This window comes from Elaeis guineensis, chromosome 11, assembly GCF_000442705.2.
Source record: "Elaeis guineensis isolate ETL-2024a chromosome 11, EG11, whole genome shotgun sequence".
NCBI classification, from domain to species: Eukaryota; Viridiplantae; Streptophyta; class Magnoliopsida; order Arecales; family Arecaceae; genus Elaeis; species Elaeis guineensis.
In genome coordinates this window covers 2,560,658-2,578,224 of record NC_026003.2, presented here as the reverse complement: position 1 = coordinate 2,578,224, position 17,567 = coordinate 2,560,658, and the positions used below count along the sequence as shown (strand labels likewise).

General features: G+C 40.4%; 1 protein-coding gene across 1 annotated transcript; it reads right to left on the bottom strand.

The window, feature by feature from the left end:
• Nucleotides 1-415: 415 nt before the first annotated feature.
• Nucleotides 416-1,912, bottom strand: LOC140852541 (uncharacterized). The gene is made up of 2 exons (XM_073245892.1): nt 585-1,912; nt 416-463 (listed from the first exon to the last, which is right to left on the bottom strand). Exons 1-2 carry the CDS (start codon nt 1,557-1,559, stop codon nt 416-418), a joined length of 1,023 nt encoding a protein of 340 aa, XP_073101993.1. The 5' UTR covers nt 1,560-1,912.
• Between the last annotated feature and the right edge of the window lie 15,655 nt (nt 1,913-17,567).

Here is a 17,567-nt window from a genome sequence, read left to right as displayed (position 1 = left end):
TGAAAATAAATCTAAACCATCAATATCAGAGTAGTTATTATATTTTAAAGAACACTCAAGATTAAGACAATATTCTTTCAAACTATCATTATCTAATGACTTCAATTTTTTACCACTAAATAGAAAACCAAAAATATTTTCATATATCTTAAATTGTTCAAATCTATTTTGGAGTGAAAAAATTGCTTGATCTACTATATATAAGAAATAATCAATTCTAAATGATTCTTCAAGAGATTTTGTTATTTCATTGTCAACATTCTCATCAAATTGTTTCTTTCTGCGAATGATACGCTTATCATGAAATTTAGGTTCTATTTTCATTTCAAATGCAATTTCTTTAGAAGAAATCATAGCGGATGCAAATCCATCTTCTCTATATTTTTCAAAAAAGAAAGAAGACCTTTTAATTGTTCTATAGCAACATCAATATGCATATCTGTTGATTGTAAACTTTTGCTAACTGAATTAATAGCAAATAATATATCATACCAAATAGTCATACCTAATAAAAACTCAAAATTTTCAAGCTCATATGTTGCTAAGCAATTAGCTTCGCTTTTAATTTTAGGATCTTCACTAACTTCTGCTAATTCCAATAAAGCATCTCTTATTTGTGGAGCTTGAAATCTTATTGCTTTAATACTTTCAATACGACTTTCCCAACGTGTTTGTGATAATGATTTAAGAGTTAGACCAGAAATATTATCTTGCAAAATTTTCCATCGTTTAGTAGAAGAAGAAAATAGTGAATAGATACGTTGTACCACTCCAAAAAATGATATAGCTTTAGTACAAGAACTAGCCATATCACAAAGTACTAAATTTAAACTATGACAACCACATGGTGTATAAAAGGATCTAGGATTTATATCTAAAAGTCTTTTTTGCACTCCTTGTTGTTTGCCCTTCATATTAGATCCATTATCATATCCTTGTCCTCTTAAATTATTAATATCAAGTCCAATATATTTTATTTCATCCATAATGACATCAAAAAGACCTTTTCCAGTTGTATCATCTACTTTTAAGAATTCAAAAAAATATTCCATAATTTTGATTGGACTTGATGAAATATCTACACATCGCAATATAAAAGACATTTGCTCTTGATGACTTGTATCTGGAGTGCAATCAAGTATTATTGAATAATATTTTGCTTCTAAAATTTTTTTAATAATTTTATTTTTAATTTCATTTGCTAACAAATTTATCAATTCATTTTGTACATTATGTCCAAGATAATGGGTATGAATTTTATCATCTTTAATACGTCGAATATGTTCTTGCATTACCGGATCGAATTCTGCAATCATTTCAATTAGACTTAAAAAATTTCCATTATTTGTTTGATAGATCTTTTCATTTTTTCCACGAAAAGCTAAATTATTTTTACCAAGAGTTTTTACTACAGCAAAAATTCTTAATAAGACTTTTTTCCAATGTTCTTCATCTTTATTTATTTGTTCTTGAATACTTTTATCAATTGTTTTATTTTTTAATAGTCTCATTTCTAAATCAATCCATGAACACATATTAATAACATGCTCATTACTCATCTCATGACTCTTAAGTTTAGCACTAAGATTTCTCCAATCTCTACTACCAACATTAGCTAGTTTACTTATACTAGAAGCAGAATTAAATAATTTGCAACAAAAACAAAATACTCTGTCTAAGTCTTTTGAATAAACTAGCCATCTTCTTTCATGCTTCTCTCCGTTTGTCAATTTTTGAATATAGTATGTAGTAGAAAAATGTCTTGAAAATTCATCTTTAGGAAAATCTATATCATCAATTCTAATTAGACCTTTTTCTACTAATAAATCTCTCAAATTTGTATCAATATTTGTCCATTGACTTGGATCATAAATATTTTTAGGAATGCAATCATTTAAATTAACCGATTGATTTTCTTCACTATGACTTTGAAGATTATCTTGAATCTCTTCGTTGACTTTTTCTTCTTCTAATATTTCATTATCATTTAATTCTAAAGAATTATTAACTTGTTCATTTAAAGAACATTCATCAATATTTTTTAATTTATTATTTTTATTACTTGTAAAGAATTTATCAAGAGCTCCTTTTTGAGATTGTATTAAACTTTCAATTTTCTTTTTTTTTGAAGCTTTGAATAACCAGATTCATATTTTCGAGTTGACATATTTAAATTCTTATTATGAATTATCAAAAAGATATAACTATTATAATTATTTTATATTTCTTAAATAGTCAATACAAGATCAACAATCAAAATTTTTAATTCAATGAATCAAATATTAAATAAAATAAAGACAATATATAATAATATAATATAAATTTTAAATTAAATAAAAAATAGATAAAGATTAGAATAATAATACCCGATTGTTCAATGCTGATTGTAAATGAGAATAATAGCACCCGATTGTTGAATGCTGTGTAAAATATGGAGCATCCACTGCAATACTGTTCCACAATATTTTTATCAATTGTCTAAATATAACAATATAAAAGAAAAAATAGTAATTCAGGTTATTGAGGTTGGTTTTATAAAAAAAATAAAAATGACCGTTAAAATTTTTACCGTTGAGTGGTTACTGGTTGGACTATTTTAATTACCGCTGCCGTCTGCCTGCCGCCCGCCGCCCTTTTTTTTTTTTCCCCCACGCAGCCACGCTACCTGCCCATCAGCCACCGGCCACGTGTTTGATTTTTGAAAAAAAAAAATTGATGCCACAGCAGGAGTGCAGGACAGACCTTTCATCTTCCGTGCACCGTGATTGTGACCGGTCACCGGCCGATCGGCCGTCGGCGAGCCGCGATAGGCGAGTGGAGACTGGAGAGGAAGCGGAGAGCCTCCTCGAGGCGCTTGAGGACGGAGAGGTCTGAGGTAGCCCGTAGCCGGGGAGGTCGGTGTCGGGGTCGGAGACTCGGAGAGGAGGGGCCGCTCGAGGCCGTGGACGGCCGACGGCGTCAAACACCTTGAGAACGGCGCGTCGGCGGCCGTGGGGCTGATGGCGCGGTCGTCGCCGTCGCGGTGGGCGCGGATCGAGCGGGGGCCTCGAGGGAGGGCCGGAGGGGAGGCGCTGGTGGTCCGGTGGATCTCGTCGAGGCGGGGGCCGGCGCGGGCCAGCGCTGCCGACAGGCTGTCGGATCGGCGTCGGGGTCGGAGACTCGGAGAGGAGGGGCCGCTCGAGGCCGTGCCGCCGTGGACGGCGTCAAACACCGCGGGCCAGCGCTGCCGAGTGCCGACAGGCTGTCGGATGTGAGCCGTGAGCGAGCGGTCGAGCGCCGAGCGTCGGGGTGAGCGAGCGGCCGAGCGCCGAGCGCCGGGGGGCCTCCTGGGGGCGGGGGCCTAAGGCAAGGGCTTCGGTGGCCTTGCCCTTCAGCCGCCCCTGATCGTACACCCAGTCCACCACCAAGCCATGAAGAATCTTAGAGATATCCAAACGCTGGCACATACGTACTTAAAAATTTAAAGTCCAATAATCTCAGAGCAGATGACAACATTTGAAAGGCAGTCAAAATTAAGAGAAGAAGATAAGAGGAGTGCACTTTCTCTTTAATTTGATCTCCGCTGATCAAAGCAATCAAAACTTTCATAACATCCCGAAAAAAACATAAAACCAACAGCATTATTGCAGATGACACAACCAGAATATATCCAATTTATTCTGTAGCTTTACCGTCAAAATCCGCGACAACAAAGAGAAGAGAAAGAGTTCTCTTAGCCCAAAGTTTGACTATAAAAATTGCTTTATGATCGAGATTTTGTTACTCTCTAATTGAAATTTACTAGAAGTTAATATGTACGTTGTAGTAATCGATATGTAGAACAAAGATTTTGTTTTTTTTTTTGGATATTTTGATAGAGGTGAGGATTAGGAGGAAAGGAGGAGATTATTCGAATTTACCAGCAGCTATATATGGTGAAGCCTTTCCAAAAAATGGCGGGCGCTGCTCCGACTCTTGTCGCTGAGCCGAGCCGGAGATGGTCGCGGTGCTTCTTGATGAGTGTCTCGCCGCGCAGGAACAGCACAGCTGGTCTTGTCCCACCACCGGCACGTTCCTCCTGCTCCACCCCTCCCCCTTTTCCTCGAACGTCTTCGACTTGCTCATCTGATCCCGCCTGGCTGCCGCTTCCTCTGCCCCGACCTCCATGTTCTGCCGGCTCTCCCACGTGCCCTTCTTCCTCAACACCAGCAGCTTTGCCGCTGACCACCTGCCCTCCACATCGCGTCCATCGAATAGTTGTTTCCATCATCACGGCTGGACACCGCCTCCTCCGTGACGGACGTCTCCGGTGGACCGACGTGTCCGCGTGAACTGGTGGTGGAGGAGTGTTGGATGGATGTCTGATCAGGATACCACTTTTCAAGATCCTTTCAGTACCACGCGATGCAGCAGGAAGAAAGAAGAAACAAAACAAAAGAAAAAACAATCAAAATACGTGGATCAGCCACAAAATGGTTCGTCTCCATGGGGCATGTAAACTTTATTATAAAAAAAAAAATTTACAAGAGGAGACCTCACCCTCAACCCTTGTACACCCAATTCTCTCTCACTAAAAGTTCCCTTTACAAAAGCTCTCTCTCTTGGAAGACCCCCTGAACCCCTGAAGTGCCTGGCGACCGCTGTCCAGGAGCCTTGCTCCTTCTCTCACAGCAACGCACGCTTCTTCCTCAGTTTCGTGCGGCGTCCACAGTGCAAAACCAAACCCCACCCTTCTCTGTTGCCTCATAGGGCTTTTAAAGGGCTTAAACATGGTTTAGATTAGGTTTAGGAGTCTTTAATCAACCCAAATCACGTCTCAGACCGTCGGACCAAGACCGAGAGTCACCTGGGCCCTCCGATTGCGCTCCGATCCACGGAATAGTGCTGTGGATCGTGAGAAACGCGTGGGAAACGCATACGTGGTCCACAGGGCCACCCGTGGACCGTCCGGTCCATGGTGGACCTGAGAATAGGGCCAGGCAGGCCACCTGGGCCTGGGCCGGCCTGCGTGCGCGGGCCTGGGCCGCACCTGCGCGCGGGCCCGAGCGGGGCTGGGCCGCGCGCCCGCCTGGGCCGCACGCTTGACTGGGCGCACGCCCGCCTGGGTCGCGTGACCCGCGTCCCGCGCACCGCCGCCTGGATCGGCCGCTGCTGCCCGCCGTCGCCCGCCGCCGGCCGCCGGCGGTCCTCCACCACCTCGAGTCTCGTGCCGACTTCAAAAGCTCGTATCTCCTTCATCCGAGCTTCGTTTTGGGTGATCTTGGTCTCGTTGGACTCTATTTTTCACCGCGAACCTCACTGTGGGATCAATGTGGGCTGAATCTCGATGCATCAAATCATAACAATCTCCACCTCGACTCGATATTCAGCCTCCTTCAAACTTCGAGAGCTTCTGGATCTCCTCGCCCCCATGCTCTGGGGCAATCGCCTGCTGATCATAGATGGGCAAACATGGGAGTCGAGCCAGGCTGCTCGATCCCATCTCCGTCGTATGCTGTGCTCCTCCTGACCTGAGACTTGCTCGGGGCATCGTCCTGCGGCAATAGGAATCTCACCTTGCGACGTCGCCTCTCATTCTCCCGAGTCTCCTGTCTCGTGTCCGATCCACCTCCTGGAGCTCCACCTCGCTCTGGGCTCCACCTGACTCCCGACGCTCCACCTCGCACTGGGCTCCCCACCAGGTAATAATATCCTCTGCTCTCCTTCTTCCCCTCCAGCACAATCCTATTGCCGCGTAGCACCCTCAGGATTCCTCCACCAGCTACCGTCTTATAGCCTCTCGAATCCAGTCTACTAAGTGAGATAAGATTCCGTCTGAAATCGGGTATGTATCGGACCTCCCCCAATCTCCTCACTACACCGTCATGTGTCCTCCAGCTGACTACCCCAATACCTCTGATCGCACAGCTCGATCCATCCGGCAGATATACAGTGCCCTCACTGTTCTCCAGGGAGTCAAACTGCTCCTCTCTGCAACATACATGATAGGGGCATGCAGAATCTAATATCCACTGCTGGGAAGAAGTAGATACCTCGTCAGATATCTTCAGGACATCTCCATCTAAATCGTTGCCGGCCGTCCCTACAGCAGCCACCATCCGATTTTTGAGTTGAGGGTAATCTCTAGCTAGATTTCCTAACTCCTCACATCGGTAACACCTGATTTTGCTCAAGTCCCTCCTGGACTTGGACCGCCCTCGTTGCGATCTCCTGTCGCTTCGTCTACCGCCTCCTGCTCCTCTAGAAGCTACTAAAGCTGAGCTACCGCCACCTGAGCTCGAAGCTGGGTTCTCCCTTCTGAGAACCTCATTCTGGAGTATCATCGCGGTGACCTCGTCCATCTTGATAGTGCTCTTCCCCACTAGAAGAGCAGTCACCAAGGACTCGTACGAAGGAAGAAGTGACGCCAGTAAAACCAGCACCCTGGTCTTCTCCTCAACGTTCTCGCCAACGCTGAGGAGGTCGGTGAGGATCTTCTAGAAGTGGCTCAAATACTCCTGCATGCTCTGTCCCTCAGTCATCCGCAGTTGGAAAAACTGCCTCCAAAGGAAAAATGTGTTGGTGAGAGACTTCGCCATATACAACTCCTCGAGCTTCGACCACAGCATCGTCGAAGAAGTCTCGCTCAGCACATGGATCACCACCTCATCCGTCAGGTACATGCGGATGGTACTCACCGCCTGCATCTGTAGCCGTTTTCAATCCCGCACCTCCATGGTGGTCGGCTTCTCATCGCACAAAAGAACATTGATCAACCCCTGTTGGATGAGCACGTCCTTCACCCTTGCCTGCCACAAGGAAAAATTGCTCTTACCATTGAACTTGTTGATCTCCATCTTGATTGTTCTTATCTTTTCCATCTTCAGTCTTACTCACCACCACTACAGTCTGCATCCTTGTACCGCCTTGCTCTGATACCACTTATTGGGTGGACGTCTGGCCAGAACACCACCTCCCAAGATCCTTTCAGTACCACGCGATGCAGTAGGAAGAAAGAAGAAACAAAACAAAAGAAAAACAATCAAAATACGTGGATCAGCCATAAAAGGGCTCGCCTCCACGGGGCATGCAAACTTCACTATGAAAAAAAATTTTTACAAGAGGAGACCTCACCCTCAACCCTTGTACACCCAATTCTCTCTCACTAGAAGTTTTCCTCACAAAAGCTCTCTCTCTCTTGGAAGACCCCCTGAACCCCTGAAGTGCCTGGCGACCGCTGTCCAGGAGCCCTGCTCCTTCTCTCACAGCAACGCACGCTTCTTTCTTGGTTTCGTGCGGCATCCACAGTGCAAAACCAAACCCCACCCTTCTCTGTTGCCTCACTGGGCTTTTAAAAGGCTTAAACATGGTTTAGATTAGGTTTAGGAGTCCTTAATCAACTCAAATCATGTCCCAGACCGTTGGATCAAGACCGAGAGTCACCTGGGCCCTTCGATCGCTCTTCGGTCCATGGAATAGTGCTGTGGACCATGAGAAACGTGTGGGAAACACATGCGCGATCCACAGGCCCACCCGTGGACCGTCCGGTCTATGGTGAACCGAAGAACAGGGCCAGGCAGGCCGCCTGGGCCTGGGCCGGCCCGCGCGCGCGGGCCCACACGGGGTTGGGCCACGCGCCTGCCTGGGCCGTGCTCCCGGCTGGGCCACCTGCCTGTCTCGGTCGTGCGTCCCGCGCGCCGTCGCCTGCGGCCGTGCCACTGCTGCCCGCCGGCGGTCCTCCGCCGCCTCGAGTCTCGTGCCGATTTAAAAAGCTCGTATCTCCTTCATCCGAGCTCCGTTTCGGGTAATCTTGGTCTCGTTGGACTCCATTTTTTGTCCGAATCTTACTGTGGGATCAATGTGGGCTGAATCTCAAGGAATCAAATCTTAACAAGGAGGTTGGGGATGAAGGGACGTCGTACTAGGTCTCCGACGAGTCGGGAGGAGGGGCGACGGAGACCTTGGGGCGGTGGGGCTGGTCGCCATGGGGCTTGGCATCGGAGAGTTTCCAGATGGCGATGATGATGAGCTGGCCGACGATCCAGAGGGTGCGTTGGGAGGAGAGTAGGAGGCCCAAAGAGGGGGCAACAGCGAGGCTGGCGAAGACGACGGTGGAGGCGAAGCCTATCAGGAGGAAGGCAGTTTTGGCTGACCAGATGGCCATCTCCAGCCCACTCTTCTTCTGCTTCATGTTCCAGAACATATCAGCCATGGATAATGGCCACAGCTATATATATATATATATATATATATATATATATATATATATATATATATATATATATATATATATTAGACCAACAAATTCTACAGAAACAGGAGGCTATGATCAGTACGTAGAGGGGAAGAAGTGAATGAGCATTTGGACGGAAGGGGGCGTAGAGAAGAACAAAGAGAGGAAAGGATGGAAGAGAGATGAAAGAGAACATAGGATATGGTGAGAGGGGAGGGGAGAGGGCTTGGGATCCAGTGGTGTCAATGATAATTTTTTTATTAAAAATAATTTTTAATTTTCACATCTTAATTTTATTAATTTTTAATAAAAATATTTATAGATTACAAGGCCAGCTATTACAGCAATTAAAAGAAAAAAAAACATCTTGATTACATACTCAGTAAGACCAAAGAACCAAAAGTAGAATTGCTAAACAAAGAGAAACAAAAAATAGGCGTGCAGGCTAAATATAAATATATATTGACTTGCTAAATATAAAGAGAAAATAAATAAGAGTGTATGCCAAAAGTAGAGCGATGAGGTGGAATGAATATGTACTGACACATCCTCTCAAGATGAAGAGTCAGGATCACGAATCTTCAACTTGTCCCTTAGGAACCTAAAACATGAGGTACCCAAGGGCATGGTGAGAATATCGGTAAGCTGATCTTGGATGGAGATGAATTGAACAGATAGTTGATGTCGTGCAACACGCTCACGAATGAAATGAAAATCAATTTTTACATGCTTCATGCGAGCGTGGAAAATAGGATTGGCCGAGAGATAAGTGGCTCCAATGTTGTCACACCATAGAATAGGGGGGCCATGTAAGGGATAGACAAGTTCTTGAAACAATGACTCAAGCTGATTAGTTCAGCTGATGCATCTGCTAAGGCCTTGTATTCAAATTTTATGGATGATCGAGCAACTGTCTTCTATTTATGAGATACTCATGAAATAAGGTTGGGGTCAAGAAAAATTACATAGCCTCCAGTGGAACGCCTATCAGTCCCACTACCTATCCAATCTCTATCAGAGAAGGCTTGAAGAGAGTGAGAGGTTGATCTCTGAATTTGTAACTCATGAGCTTGAAGGTACCGTAAGATGCACTTGACCATAACCCAATGATCAGAACTAGGAGACTGCATAAACTGACATATTTTATTCACTGCAAAGAAAATGTCAGGGCGTATCAATGTAACATACTGAAGAGCTCCAACAATGGAGCGATACTGTGTAGGTTTGGATAAGGAGCACCTCCTGAATCAGAATCCTGTGTCATGGTCATTGGGGTCTGAACAGGTTTACAATCAACCATGCCTGCTTTTGAAAGAAGATCTCTAATATAGCAGGTTTAAGATAATAATAATCCGTTAGAGTTTTGAACAGCCTCAATTCTTAAGAAAAAATGAAGATCACCAAGATCCTTAATGAAAAATTTCGTAGCAAGCTGACGAAGAAGTAGAGAGACCTGACTGGAGTCATTGCTGGTTACCAAAATATCATCAACATAGATGAGCACATAGAGGACATGAGAGTTCGTCCTCAAAATAAATAATGAAGGATCAGTCTTGCTGGCAACAAATCCTAGTCTGAGAAGAAACTGGGAGAGATGGTGAAACCAGGCATGGGGTGCTTGTTTTAACCCGTATAGAGATTTGTGGAGATGACAGACATAATCTGAATGGTCACGATCCTCAAATCCTGGAGGTTGTGACATGTAGACTTTCTCTATCAGATTGCTATGCAGAAAAGTATTATGAACATCTAATTGCTTGATGGACCAATCTTGAGAGATGGCAATACTTAGAACAGTCTGAATGGTGGTAGATTTGATAACCGGACTGAATGTCTTATTGTAGTCAAGATCAAGCTGCTGGTGAAATCCTTTTGCAACTAGGCGCACTTTATAGTGCTCGAGAGAGCCATCAGCCTTTCTCTTGATCCTGTACACCCATTTACATCCAACCAAATTTTTTTGTTGAGATGAATGTGGAACAAGAGACCACGTACCATTACGAATTAAAGTATTAAACTCTTCAGTCATTGCAGCACGCCACACAGAGTATTTAAATGCCTGAGTATAACAGTAGGTTCTATGGTGAGGATAGTACTAGTGAGGGTGAATGGTTGGTTGGGACAGAGTTGAAGCACCATGAAATGTGTACGGGTGGGTTGGGTAGGTTGTTTAGAGGAGGTTGTGTCTTGCTGGAAACTTGTCATGGGGGAAGATGTGGGAAGGGAGGGTTTTGCGGATAAGGGATTGTAATAGAGGTCAGTAAGTAATCTGGTCCGAACAGATATAGAGTCTGTAGTACTAAAGGGGTTGGGAGGGAGAACGGTCATGGGAGGAGGTACTGGGGCAGACCGAGACATGGGGGATGCAGCCAATGGTGAGGTGGACAAATGGGGCAAAGAAGATGGAGGAATGGATGGTGGAGGGTTGGCCTCTTGTAGAAGTCGAAGTGATGTAACACCCTATGGCAGGGAAGAAGGAGATGGTGGTGGTGGACAATCCAATGAAGAGTGAAATTGAAAAAGAAAGATAGATTCGTCAAAGTGAACATGCTTAGCGATATATGTACGATTTATTTTTACATCAAGACATCGATAGGCACTATGAGAGGGACTATAGCCGAGAAACACATATGGTTGAGAGCGATACTCTATTTTATGACGATTGTAAGGATGAAGAAAGAAAAAGCATAGATATCCAAAAATTCGTAGAAAGATAAAGGATGGTGGTTTATTGTAAATGAGTTCGAAGGGAGACACACCATTAGAGACTTTAGATGGCATCCTATTAATGAGAAATACAGCCGTTTGAAAAGCATAGTGTCAGTACAACATGGGTACAGATGCATGAGCAAGAAGAGACAGACCGATTTTTGTAATATGATGGTGACGATGTTCAACAACCTCTTGCTGCTTGTGGGTGTGGGGAGCTACGATACGATGGGTAATGCCAATTTTACTAAAATATTGAAGAAGAGAGTGAAACTCTCCTCTCCAGTCAGTTTGGATTGATTTAATAGTACGAAAAAAATATCATTCAACCAAAGTTTAAAATTATAAGAAAATAGAGAACACATCAGATTTGCGCATTAATGGATAGAACCAAATATATTTACTGTGGTCATCAACAAAAATTATATAGTAGTGGTGTCCTAACAAAGATGGAGTAGGAGAAGGACCTCAAACATCACTATAAATGAGGTCTAATAAAAATTGACTACGACAATGGGACGGAGTGCAACTTACTGGACTTGCCTAACTGACATGAGGGACAAAGAGGAAGAAGATATGTAGACTTGTAGAAGAGATTATTGATCTTCACCATGGAGCAAAGCAAGCGATAATGAGAATGGCCCAAATGATTGTGCCAGCCATCACGAGCGATGCTCTCGACCATGTGAACAGATGCAGACAAAGAAGAAGGGCTGGAATAGAGAGTGTATAATCCTCCTTCACTCAGACCGGATAATACTGTGGTCTTGGTGGTTCGATCCTTCACAAGAAAATGATATGGGTGAAATTCAAAAAAGATATTATTATCTTTTGCAAACTGTTGTACGGAAAGTAAATTTTTAGAAATAGAGGGAACATGTAAGATGTTAGATAATTGAAAAGAAAGAGAAGAGTGAGGAGGAAAAAAAGAACCATGACCAATATATAATATATGTAATCCCTTACCATTGCCTACATGCACCTGATCAGGACCAGTGTACTCAGCATAGGAGGACATAGAATGAATGTTAGGAGTAACATGGTGAGATGCTCCTGTATCAGGATACCAGGTGAGGGCGGTGGATGGGTGAGGGATAGGGAGAAGTGGCGAATTAGGATGATGGTGAGATGAATTTGGATTTGGGTATGGTGAATATGAGAAATTTGTGTTGGGTTGTGGTGAATATGGATAGGGCTGCTGAGGATGATAGAAGCATGTGGCATTAGAGTGGTTGTTACGATTGCAAAAGAAGCACCATTGAGAACCACGATCATCAGGTGAACCAAAACGACCATGATCTCGACCAAACTTGCCACGCCCCCCACGACCTCGATTAAAGCTACGGCCAATAGAGGGCCTAGGGTCACTAGAAGAATGGGGGGACCGTTGAGCGATATTAGTGATAAGATTGGTAGAATGAGTATTATCAGCAATAGTTAATTTTTTGAATGCCCGCATGCTTTCATGGCTAAGTAATAGCCCATGAAGTTCAGTATATGTCAGAGGAGTATGTCGATTGAGAATATCAAGGACCGCATCTTGTAGATCATCATATAGAGCACGCAGCACATGTAGATTAAATTCAGTAGGCTTGAGGGCATTATCAGATGCAGCAAGTTCATCAGCTACAGCTTTTGCACGTCAGAGCAGAGAGGTGACGATCTCATCTGGTTTTTAACGAAGATTCTGCAACTCCAGATGCAGAGACATGAGTTAGGTAGGAGATGCTGAACCAAAGGCTTCATGAAGAGTGCTCCAGCACTCTGATCTTTTTGTCAAGAAGAAGGAGAACCAAATCTTCAGATAATGAAGCAATGAGAAGACTTACGAGTTGGACATCTTGTTGTTGCCAGGCAGCAGCGGCAATAAGATCGGTGGGCTATGGGTGAGAACCATCGAGGAACCCAAACAAGCCTTGACCTTTTAAGAAGGGAGTAATTTGCTTTCTCCAGATCAAAAAAATTTGATGTATTCAACTTGATGGATAGAAAATGCTATGCAGATGGAAAGGTGAGAGGGGTCATTGTGCTTGGTGGAGGAGGAGAAGAAGAATTGAAAGAGGTGGAGATAGATGAGTTGGTGGCCATGAGAGAGCACTGAAGGAAGAAAAAGAAGGGATGCTCGTTGGAGCTTCAGGACTGTGATACCATATCAATGATAATTTTTTTATTGAGGATAATTTTTGATTTTCATACCTTAATTTTATTGATCTCCAATAGGAGTATTTGTAGATTATAAGGCCAGCTATTACAGTAATTACAAAAAAAAAGAAACATCTTGATTACATACTCAGTAAGGCCAAAGAACCAAATGTAGAATTGTTAAACAAAGAGAAATAAAAAATAAGCGTGCATGCTAAATATGAATATATGTTGACCTGCTAAATATAGAGAGAAAATAAATAAGAGTATATGTCAAAAGTAGAGTAATGAGGTGGAATGAATGTGCTGACAAGTGGTAATGGGAGAGAGAAAGGAGGAGCGAGTAGGCTGTGTATGCACGAGTGCGTGCATGTGTGGGGGAGGAGGGGGGTGTGGGGGATGGGGGTGTGGCAAGTAGGGGTGGCAATCGGATTGGATCAAATCTAAATGGATTAGGTCAGAAATGGGTTGAGTCAAAAAATATTAAATCCAAACCCAAACTATGTATCTAAACACATCAGATTTTAAAATCCAAATCCGACCTACTTAATAAACAGGTCACCTAATCCGACCTATTTAAAATCCATTTATATAATTCATTAAAAAAAAAAACTCAACCCATTTATAAGTTATAACCATCGACCCATTTATAAGTTATAACCCATTAAAAAAATAAATAAAAACCTGTTTATCTTCCTTGTGGCTCTACCCTCGTCGGTTGTCGCATCTCCGCCTAGCCGCCCCTTCGCCCTAGCTCGACTGGCCATGATCTCACTGACTCGCCCTTCCTCTTGATCGGAGCTCATGGCCGCTTCTCGATTTCTGGATTGGATCTCCATCGTCGACAATCGGAAGGAGGCAAGGGCCTTGAAGCGTCACCGTAAGGAGGAAGAATAGGCGGAGGAGGGCCATTGTCACCACCATGCTCTCTTCCCCTTTCCCTCCCCTTTCGTGGACGCCATCGAGGAGCACCTCGGCCTCCCCCTTGATGCCCTAAACCCTAGCACAAGCCCCCTTGATCTCCCTCTCCAATGCCTCATCCCCTTCCCTCCGCCCATCTCCTCGCTCGACTTCTTCGAGAGTGCGGCTGATCTGATCCGACCACTCGGTGTCGCCGACCACCATCCTCCTATAGATCCAAGAGCGGGCGGAGATAGAATGCTGGCTTTGAAACCTCAGCGATCGAGTCACTGCCCTTGAACTGGTTGGAGAAGTCGACCCGAATGCTAACTCAATGGCTCTATGCGGCATCGAGGTTCGGGGTCAGGGGAAAGGGACTGGAGAAACCACTGGGAGAGGGTTTTGAGGGTGGCGGGGTTGTTGAAGTCCATCGGAGTGAGGAAATTAGGGAAATAAACGTGTGGGGGGTGAATTTGGGGGAAATAAATGTACGCACCTAATAAATAAAAATTTTAAATGGGACCAAAAGCCTACAGGACCACAGGCTCAAATAAATAAAAATCTTAAATAGGTTAAATAGGTTGGATAGATTGAAAACTTTAAATCCAAATCCGATCCATTTAATAAATGGGTTAAACAAGTCGATCCATTTATGACATAAATTTATTTAATCTAAATTCAAACCTGCTTATGATGGATCGAATGCAAGTCGAGTTGGCAAGTCGGATCATATTTTTTCACCCCTAATTATGGGGGTGTTAGGTTTGGGAGGGGGAGAAAAAGAAAAGGCTAGTTCAAATGCCAGGACCCAGGGGGGCGCAGTCTTATAGGGTAGCCTTAGGCTAAATTAGCACTTAGAAAAGAGAAAATATAGTTAAAGGTAACGATCTTGTAAGTGATGATTAAGTCCATTTGATACATTTCAAGTGTCCACTATAAGAAAAAAATATTTTTGTGATTGAATTATTTACGATACAAATATTTTCATCATCGTTAAAAATATTTATGATAAAAAATAAAATTTATCATAAATAATAAAATATGTATGACGAAAATAAATTTTCATCATGAATAATTGAATATTAGCGATGAAAAAAATATTCCATCATAAATATGGATTATTTATGATGAATATTTTCATCATAAATAATACATCATTTATTTTAATTTTAAATTTTTAAATATTCATGATAAAAATATTTTCATCATACATAATTTAATTTTTTACAATAAAAATTACCATTTCATCAATAATAAGTTTATTTTCAATAAAAATATTTTTATTATCAATATTTAAAAGAATAAAAAAATTAAAAAAATTAAAAATTAAAAATTATTTATGATGAAAATATTACATCATAAATAATTGAGTATTTATGATAAAAATAAATTTTCATCATAAATACATGTTATTGATGATAAAAATATTTTTATCACAAATAGCTAAAAAATAATCAAAAATTTTTAAAAAATAAAAAATTATAGATTATTTATGATGAAAAATTTTCATCATAAATGAGCTCTTTTTTTGATAAATTTTTTTTTATCATAAATATTAGATTATTCTGGATAAAAATATTTTTATCATCAATAGTTGAAAAAATTAAAAATTAAAAAAATTAAAAATTGATAATTATTTATGATAAAAATTTTCATCATAAATAAGATCTTTTTATGATGCAAAAAAATTTTCATCGTAAATATGAGATTATTTTTGATAAAAATATTTTATCATCAATAGTTAAAAAAATTAAAAAATAAAAAAAATAAAAGTTGATCATTATTTATGATAAAATTTTTTTATTATAAATAAGCTTTTTATAATGAAAAAAAAATCATCATAAATATGAGATTATTCACGATAAAAATTTTTTCATCTCCAATAGTTAAAAAATTAAAAGTTAAAAATTAAAAAAAAACCAAAAATTGATCATTATTTATAATAAAAATTTTTCATCATAAATAAACTATTTTTATGATGGAAAAAATTTTATCGTAAATACAGAATTATTCTTGATGAAAATATTTTCATCGTCAATTGTTAAAAAAAATTAAAAAATAAAAAAAATAAAAATTGATCATTATTTATGACAAAAATTTTTCATCATAAATAAGCTCTTTTTATGATGAATTTTTTTTTTGTCGTAAATATACCTATGTAATTATTTCATAACAACTGCATAAGTATATTCCTCTAGTTTATTCTTATTGCCTCTCCATTTTTTTTTGTTAAAGTTTTTTCAGATGACTTATAATTTTAATGAGTTAACATTTAATAAATTAATGCCAATTTTTGAAAATTCTTCCATTTTTAAGGCATGATTTTTGCTGCTCTAGTTGGATTCTGCTTTGTATTTTTCTAGTATAATATTTGTATTGTTGTTTCTATGCTTGTGATCAATTTGCATTTTTTTGCTAGTTTGTTAAAATTAATCCTTCATGGTGAATGTGCAGAAAATGGTTAATGGTGGAACTATAGAATACTAGACATGCTAGAATTTTTCATGTGTTCTCCCAAATGATGTCTCTTAGTTTTGCAATGATCTGGTTGCATGTCATTTGGTTACCTTTAGAAGTCCCAACTTCATGTGAAGTTCAATTTTATTAAAAGCAGCTTGGCTATCTTTTGTAATGCATGCTAGCTTTTGTGGATTTAAAACATGTTAAAGAATCTAGTTGATCTTCATATAGTTTTGTTAGGGTTGATCAATTAAATGGTCTGAAAATTCAGTGATATTTTTCATATGGTTTCAAACTTATGTCTATCTGTAAATTCTTTCATAAATATTTTTATTTTATTTTTATTTGTAAATAGTCCATTTTATGATTTCTGAGAGATAGTTTTTTATATTAATCGTCTCCAAGTTTTATTAAATCTGTCTCATTGCTCAATTTTGTGTAGGTTGTTGGTTCAATGGATTAGTCAGAGGTCACAAAGTATAAAGGTCTTGTATCTGTCCAAGAATATAGAAAGGAGATGATACAGAATCTTTATACATTAAAACATGATCTACAAAAAGGTTATTCATATAGTGGCATGATAAGGTAAGTTTACTCTTAAGGCTTAGACCCTGTCTTTGAATTTGAGTTTAAATGCTTCTCTCTTTTTTCTTATTTTACAGGGAATTATTACTTTCTTTCTATAGATCAGTGAAATAGAAGCCCGAGAAAATAATATTCTATAAGTTTTTACAGTATCAATGTATCCTTTGGAGTTGTGTTCTTCTGTCATGCGATGGAAGCGTTTGACTTGCTATTTGTGCAGGGATGGTATCAGTGAAGGTCAATTTACTGAGGTATTACTTTATGAGATGGACACAATATGAAAGGTAATTTTTATTTTATCAATATTTTTGTTGTAAGTATTCGATAATTTATGACTCAGTCTTGATAGATTTCTCTCGTGATCTTAGAATCACCGCGATATTCTCGTACTTCGACTTCTGGAATGAGAACTCCAAAAATAAGACGAGCTCCTTGGAGATCGAAGACCTCAAAATTATCAATCTCTCATAGTGCCCATTCCATTACGAAAGTCGAAGAGTTATTTTTATAACAATTATTAGCAACGTAATTTAAATTTTTATCAAAATTATATTTTTTATATACATAAATTTTTTTAAAA

What these genes read in the sequence shown, in the direction of transcription:
- LOC140852541 (XM_073245892.1), bottom strand. Translation starts at nt 1,559, where the DNA reads ATGAGTAATGAGCATGTTATTAATATGTGTTCATGGATTGATTTAGAA. An exon ending in CTTTATTGGAATTAGCAGAA is followed by an intron (nt 464 to 584) that starts GTTAGTGAAGAT and finishes CTATTAATTCAG; the next exon opens with TTAGCAAAAGTTTACAATCA.